The sequence below is a fragment of the Dictyostelium purpureum genome, assembly GCF_000190715.1.
Source record: "Dictyostelium purpureum unplaced genomic scaffold DICPUscaffold_524, whole genome shotgun sequence".
In the NCBI taxonomy this organism is placed as follows: Eukaryota; Evosea; class Eumycetozoa; order Dictyosteliales; family Dictyosteliaceae; genus Dictyostelium; species Dictyostelium purpureum.
The window spans coordinates 1-7,746 of NW_003519858.1; the positions used below are offsets into that span (position 1 = coordinate 1).

Here is a 7,746-nt window from a genome sequence, read left to right on the forward strand (position 1 = left end):
TTATATCTTTATATTTTTTTGATTGATAAATGTGAGAATAAATAAATTAATAAAAAAAAAAAACTATGAGAAAAAAAATAAATTGATCAAAAAAATAAAAAAAAAAATTTAAAAAAAAAATAAATTTAAATTATATTTATTTTTTTATTTAATTTTTATTTTATTTTAATTTGTTTTTATTTTTTTATTATTTGATTTTGTAGAAACCACCTAAACCCACAACTTAGGCTTTCTTGAAAATGCTTCTAAATATTTTTTGTTTTGATTATTTGATAATTTATTTTATTTATTATTTTTTTTTTATTTTTTTATTATTTTTTTATTATAATTTTCGTTATATAATAATTTTTGTTTTATTTTTATTAAAATATCTTTTAAAATATCTTTTTTATTAAAACTCAGTTGGATTAAAAAAAAAAAAAAAAAAAAAAAAAAAAGATAATAAAAATAATAAACGATAAATCATAATAATAAAAAAGAGGGTAAAATTGAAATGTTGAATATTAATAATAAAATAAAACAATATATTACATTGTAGTTTTTAAAACTATTTGGTTTTATTGATAAACACTATATTTTATATGATAATATATTCTATATGATAAATCTTTTATGAGTTATTTGATTATTTTTGTATTTATATATTAATAAAAAAATTAAAGACTTCCAATTGACTTTAATTTTTTTTTTTTTATTTTTTTTATTTATTTTCAAAATTTAAATTTTTAAAAATTTTCATTTATTTTTTAATTTTTTTATTTTCTTTTAATGAACTTAAATGGTTGTTTATAAAAAGTTATGACAGTTAATACAAATAAAAAGATTATTGACTACTTGTTAAAAAAGAATAATGACGACAATGAGTCGTCATCTTCAACCTCATCACCTACTTTAACAAATAATAGTAGTAATAACAACAACAATAATAATAATAAATCAGACAATAGCTCATCAATTAGACATGTTATAGATACTATACTTGTAAAATCAGATACATTATCATCACCAAATCTTAAATCTACATCAAAAAAACCTACATTAAAGGACACCAACAAGGATAGCGACAATTTATTTGAAGAACCTGAAAAGTTAGAATCAAATGTTTCATCAATCATATCAATTTTAATTGAGTTAAAGGTAAAATATAGCTATATATTCTTTATAAAATGGCAATATAGTATTACGTTCTAATAATACTTTATTTTATTTAGAAATCATTATTTAATGTTGTACAAGAAGAGTTGGAAATTTCATCAACAAAAAACAAGGGTATTATTAATATTCAAAATGAAATTAAAGCATTAGATAATAAGCAAAAAGAAGTCATTAGGGATATAAATAAAATTGAGGATGGTATAGTTTCAAGAATCGACAACACAGTCACCTACGATAGAGAACTTAGAGAAAGATTATCATCCATTGAAACCACATTGGAAATACTAGATTTTTTTGAACAATATGAAAAGCTTGTTAGAAAATATGATGAAGCAATTAAACATTCAAAATTCATAGCAGCCAATGAAATTCTTTTAGAAATGAATAGGTGTATAATAGCCAAACCCAGCAATAAAAATAATAATAATAATAATATAGACGAAAAATTAAAAATATTACCATTTGAATTAACAACAATGTTACCACAGCCTAGAATTTTACCATCAATAAAAGACCAGTTAAAAAAAAGAAAAAATCATTTAAAAACCAATTTATTAGAACTATTTACACATTCGATTCAAGTTAACTCTAATGAAATTCAGTTATCATTGGGTTCAATTGAATTTTATTATCAATATCAACAACAGCATAATAGTACTAATAAGGAATCATTAAAACCAGATCAGCTATATTCATTATATTGCACAAAGTTAATAGAATCTTTAGAATCAATAGGTTTATTCGATTTTTTAATATCATCATTCTCTTTAAATCTTTTTGAAACATTTTTAAAACCAAATCTAATAGAGTTATCAAATTTAATTAATAACCCGCCAAATGATAATAATCAAGAAAAAATTTATAATATATTCCTCAAAAATGATAAAGATAATAATAATAGTAATAATGAAGATATTAAAATTCATTTCAAATTAAATGAAAATTTTAAAGATATTACAATTGGTAAGATATCTTACAAACCTATTTTAAAGCAATGTGGAGATTACTAATTTTAATTTTAAATTTATAGAAACAATTTTACATCTATTAGAAAATCTATTCAAATTTATTTCGATTAATATTTTTGGCAACAATAAAAACTATATTGTGAAGTTAGGTAAAGAGATTTGGAGTCCATTATCAACACTACTATTAAATTTATTATTAAAGACTAGAATTCCTAAAGATTTGAAAGAATTGAAAGAATTTCTTGCAATCGAAGAAAGTATAAAATCATTTGAAAAAGAATTGGAGGAAATTGGATTTTTGGTAAGTAACAACCAAGATTCAAAGATTTTATCGTTATTTGTAGAAAACATAGAATTTCATTACTCTGAAAGAAAAAGAACACTCCTTCTATCAAAAGCCAGAGATATCATTCTTAAAGATCGTTATAGCTCTATTCAATCAAATGATTCAATTTTTGGTATATTTCAAGAGAATAATGGTATAATTCAAGGTTATTACTTTAACAATTGTCTTATCTTTGAATCTACTCACCAACTACTAACTCTATGTGTTTCAGCTTTAAAAGAAGCATTGGACTCTTCAAATTTAGTGTAATTATTTTAACTCATTTAATTCTCTATTTAAAAATTGGTACTAATATATCATTTTATAAATTAGATGTAAGAAATTATATCAAGGCTGCAGAGATATTTTTGAACTTTATCATTCAATTTATTTAAAGTTTCATTTTTCGAAATTAGATAAGGTACCATCATTAGCATCATTATTTTATAACAGTTGTTCCTTTTTATCACATTCCTTTTTAGTTTTATCAATGGAGTTTCAATCAATTATCAATAACAATAACAATAACAATCACAATAGTAAAGAATTCAAACTATATACATTTATAGATTTTTCACCAAAGTTTAAAAAATTAGGTGAAGATTTTTTTAGTAAATATATTCAAGAGCAATTGAAATGGATTTTATCATTTTTAACAGACTATTGCAACCAATTAGAAAATACCAAAGATAACAACACCTATCAAAAAATTCAAACCAATATTACAAATATGAATAACGAACTAAATAGACTATCTAATATTTGGAAAGAGAATTTCCCAAGAGAAGTTTACTTTGAATTGATTTCAAAGTTCTCAGAATCAATTATATCAACCATAATTAAAATGATATTAAAGCTTCAAAACATCGAAATGGTAGAAACCCAACGTCTTTCCGAATTAATTCTTTCATTATATCCAGTATTCATCAAATTCTTTTTGTTCCCTGGCGAGTCTGAAGATTTACACAAAAATAGAATGAAGTTGGTCAAGAGTTGGAAGAAATTGTGGCAAATTAAAATGGTTCTAGAATTGCCTCTCAAAGAAATCGTTGCGCTCTATAATAATGGCCATTTGAACAAATTAACAAATAACGAATTAAGATTAATGATATTAAGTATTTTTGACGATTTCGAATTAAAAACTAATTTTGTTTCAAAATTAATCCAAAATAACTAGTCTAACAAAATAAAAATAAAAAAGAAAAGAAAACTTAATTTAAAAAAAAATATTTATAGTTTTTTTTTTTTTTATTTGTTATAACTTTTAATATTATTACCATTAGTTATTAGTTGTTATTGTGCTATTATTTTATTATTAAAATTATATTATTTTATTTTTTGTTTTTTATTTTTTTTTTAAATCTTTATCTTATAATTTATGATTTTCTAAATATAAGTTTTTGTTTTATTCTAGTGTATTAGTAGTGGTTGTGGTAGTGGTAGTGGTGGTTGCTGGTTTATTTTCAATTGATTTGGTTGGTGGTCTTCTCCATAAATAAATATCTTGTGATTTAAAGTATTTCTTATCGTCTTCATCAACAAGAGCAAGATTGAGTGAATATTTAACAGAGAATTTATTGTGAACGCTCTTATAAGTTGGTGTAAGATCAAAAACTGATAAGAAAAGTCTAACTGGAATTGATTCACCTATTGAAAAAAAAAAATTAGTTTTCAATGATTGTTTAAATTATTATAATGATAATGATATACTAACCTCTAACTGGTGCACCATCCATAATTTCAAATTTAGTAAGGGTTTCACTTTCATTAAAAACGTTTGGTCCTGAACCTGTTGACTCTTTCTTTATTAAAGCGATTTCCATGTATTTGATTTTAATTCTTACTAAAAGGAAATAAATTTTACCAATGATAACGTCTTTTAAGTGATATTTTGATTTATTGTATTCGAATTCAATGTGGAGACAATCTTCAATACCGACTTCCATTTTAATATTGCTGTTAATTTCTGGTGGTTTTTCGAAATTGATGACCCAAATATCATATTCTTTGACAATATTAGTACCAAATGATCTACCAATAGTTAATCTTACAAAATATCTTAAACGAACGTTAGTACCATTATAAGATTCGTATTGTTTTTCGACATTTAAGAAATCGTATGTAAATTCTTTATTTTCTGTTAATTCGCCTGCTGGTGCTAATTCACGAACCAATGATGTAAATTCATAATGGTTACCTCTGTCATAAAATAATTCTATATATGATGTGATATTAGAGGAAGTTTTTTTTTTTTTTTTTATAATTTAATATTTAATAGTTACCAATTTGACCAACAAATTCAACCTTAATACCTGTGTGTTCAATCTTCTTTGTTTTTTCTTTTAAAGCAATTGAAACTTTACCAGATACTGGTTCATTACCAACAAAGATAAAAAGTTTTTCAGTTTTACCTTTTTCTTGTGCGACTTCGATAGTCTTTCTATTTTGACAATTATCTAATTGGAATTCTATATTGCATGGTGTACCAAAATTATTACTAAAGAAATTCTAGAGTTTGGCCAATAATATTAAAAATTAGATATTTCTATTAATATGTAATCTTTAAAATTATTTAACAAATTAATTAAACATTTGTTTAATTAATTAAAAGACAACTTACCATTTTTAAATGAAAAGAATATATACAAAATTAATTTTATATATATTTATAATAAAATTTACACCACAATATATAATAATTTATAAAAAAAAAAAAAATCAAAAAAAAATTTTAAAAAAATATAAAAAAAAATTTTAAAAAAAAAAAAAATAAAAAATTGAAAAAAAAAAAAAATAAAAATTTAAAAAAAAAATAAATAAAAAAAATGAAAATAATATCTTTCTTTAGACCTTTCGTTTATTACCTTTTTTACAATAACAATTTAATAAAATAATTATATCAAATTAATAAATCAATAATTAATTAAATAGATACATTATTTAAAGATTGTTGTAGTATATAAATTTATATATATACAAATATGACCAGAATGGTTTTTAAAAAAATTTTTAAACAGGCTCAGTTAAAAAATTATACATATTTTATTTAAACCATATAATAAATTTGTGCAAATGCAGAGCACTGAAAAAAAAAGTTTCTTTTTATTTGGTATAGTTCATATGACTTTAGAAAGATGTTTCAAAGAATTTTTGGAAATTATTACACCATTAGCAATGGATAATTTTAATTGTTAATTTGATAATAGACGAATTAGTTGTAGTTGTAGTTGTGGCAGTGGCAGTGGCAGTGGCAGTGGTTGTTATTGTTGTTGAATAAAACTTTTGAATAAAGAGTTATTTAGTGTTTGCTATTATTGGTTTAGTTTTCACTTTGTTGTTTAATGCTAATTGATTGATCACCTATATTTAAAGTTTCAAGTGATGATTGTAACCAATTGTTGGCATCACTATTTAGTAATGAGCCGGGTTTAACTTGGTTGATATTCTTACCGAATGTGAGTGTTGTGAGACTATTTGGTAACGAGTCGGGTGTGATTTCTTGGTTAAAACTTTCACCGAATGTGAGTGTTGTGAGACTATTTGGCAATGTGCCAGGTAGAACTGCTTGGTTAAAATAATAACCGAATGTGAGTGTTGTGAGACTATTTGGCAATGAACCTGGTAGAACTACTTGGTTAAAATAATAACCGAATGTGAGCTTTGTGAGACTATTTGGCAATGAGCCGGGTATAATTACTTGGTCAAAATCACTACCGAATGTGAGTGTTGTGAGACTATTTGGTAATGAGCCGAGTTTAACTACTTGGTTAAATCTTTCACGGAACGTGAGTGTTGTGAGACTATTTGGCAATACGCCTAGTTTAACTACTTTGTTAAAATAATAACCAAATGTGAGTGTTGTGAGGCTATTTGGCAATGAACCTGGGTTTAGTCGGTTAAAACCACCGAGTGTGAGTGTTGTGAGATTATTTGGCAATGTGCCTGGTGTTATTAGTTGGTTAAAACTTTCACCGAATGTGAGTGTTGTGAGACTCTTTGGTAATAAGCCGGGTTTAACTTCTTGTTTAAATCTATTATAGAATGTGAGTGCTGTGAGACTATTTGGTAATGTGCCTGGTGTTATTACTTGGTTAAATCCACCGAGTCTGAGTTTTGTGAGACTATTTGGTAATGTGCCTGGTGTTATTACTTGGTTAAAATCATGACCGAATGTGAGTGTTGTGAGACTATTTGGTAATGTGCCTGGTGTTATTACTTGGTTAAAATCATGACCGAATGTGAGTCTGAGTTTTGTGAGACTATTTGGTAATGTGCCTGGTGTTATTACTTGGTTAAAATCATGACCGAATGTGAGTGTTGTGAGACTATTTGGAAACGAGCCGGGTGTAACTACTTGGTTAAATTTATGACTGAGAATGAGTGTTTTGAGACTATTTGGCAATGTGCCGGGTGTTATTACTTGGTTAAAATAATAACTGAATGTGAGTGTTGTGAGACTATTTGGTAATGTGCCTGGTGTTATTACTTGGTTAAAATGATGACCGAGTGTGAGTGTTGTGAGACTATTTGGTAATGAGCCTGGTTTAAATAATTGAAGATCATTGTGTTTTATAAGATTGTTAAATGTTAAAACTGACAAAAATGGTGGTAATTCATTTATATCTGGTAGTAAACCAAACCAATCTAGTTTTGTTATATATGATTTATTTTTAAACTGGTCATATAGGGATCTATCACCAAAATTTGCAACACTATATTTATTAAACAATAAAATATGGTTTTGAATTTGATTTCTTAAATATATATTATCCCAAACTTTAAAAAATAATCTATAATAAATAGTAAAAGAGAAAAAAAATTAATTTATATGCTTTAATTAATTATTTATATTTATTGTATTGTTCTTACTTTTTTTCCATTTTTAAAAAAAAATAAAATGGATTATCAAAAAAAAAATTTCTATTAAAAAAAAATTAAAAAATTAAAAAAATATTTATTGGTAAATTTTATAAATGGATAATATTTTTTAAAAAAAAAAATTTAAAAAAAAAATAATATTTTTTATGAGCAATAAATATACCATAGTTTATTATTTATGTTTATTGTATGTTCTTACTTTCTATTATTTTTATATATATAAAAATTTAAAACAAACAATTTGAATAAAGTTATTAGATTTAGAAATAAAGTTTATTGGTTCTTATTTATAAATTGTTATTTATTTATTTATTTTCATTTATTATTTCTTTTTGGATTAAAAACAATTCGTCTAATTCAGATTTTGTTACATTTGATGGTGATTGGGTCATTAATTCTCTTCCACCAGAGGTTTTTGAA

The 7,746-nt window shown here is 23.8% G+C and overlaps 2 protein-coding genes across 2 annotated transcripts in view; one reads left to right on the forward strand and one right to left on the reverse strand.

The window, feature by feature from the left end:
- Positions 1–758: 758 nt before the first annotated feature.
- Positions 759–3,713, forward strand: DICPUDRAFT_99889 (uncharacterized protein). The gene is made up of 4 exons (XM_003294184.1): positions 759–1,137; positions 1,212–2,118; positions 2,186–2,714; positions 2,782–3,713. The coding sequence occupies exons 1-4, from the start codon at positions 799–801 to the stop codon at positions 3,623–3,625; spliced, it is 2,619 nt and encodes an 872-aa protein (XP_003294232.1). The 5' UTR covers positions 759–798; the 3' UTR covers positions 3,626–3,713.
- A 140-nt stretch (positions 3,714–3,853) lies between these two features.
- The window catches only part of DICPUDRAFT_159202 (uncharacterized protein), a gene marked incomplete at both ends in the record, with an annotated part of 6,011 nt that continues 2,118 nt past the window's right edge, over positions 3,854–7,746 (reverse strand). Inside the window, 5 exons of the mRNA XM_003294186.1 lie at positions 3,854–4,095; positions 4,163–4,663; positions 4,731–4,888; positions 5,657–5,727; positions 6,146–7,092. Coding sequence (XP_003294234.1) covers positions 3,854–4,095; positions 4,163–4,663; positions 4,731–4,888; positions 5,657–5,727; positions 6,146–7,092 — 1,919 coding nt within the window. The remainder of the gene's footprint in view (positions 4,096–4,162; positions 4,664–4,730; positions 4,889–5,656; positions 5,728–6,145; positions 7,093–7,746) is intronic.

Excerpts from the sequence above, each read along its gene's own strand:
- DICPUDRAFT_99889 (XM_003294184.1), top strand. The coding sequence starts at position 799 with ATGACAGTTAATACAAATAAAAAGATTATTGACTACTTGTTAAAAAAG. Across the intron at positions 2,119-2,185 it reads TTTTAAAGATATTACAATTG|AAACAATTTTACATCTATTA; the intron begins GTAAGATATCTT and ends TTAAATTTATAG. Across the intron at positions 2,715-2,781 it reads TTGGACTCTTCAAATTTAGT|ATGTAAGAAATTATATCAAG; the intron begins GTAATTATTTTA and ends TTTATAAATTAG.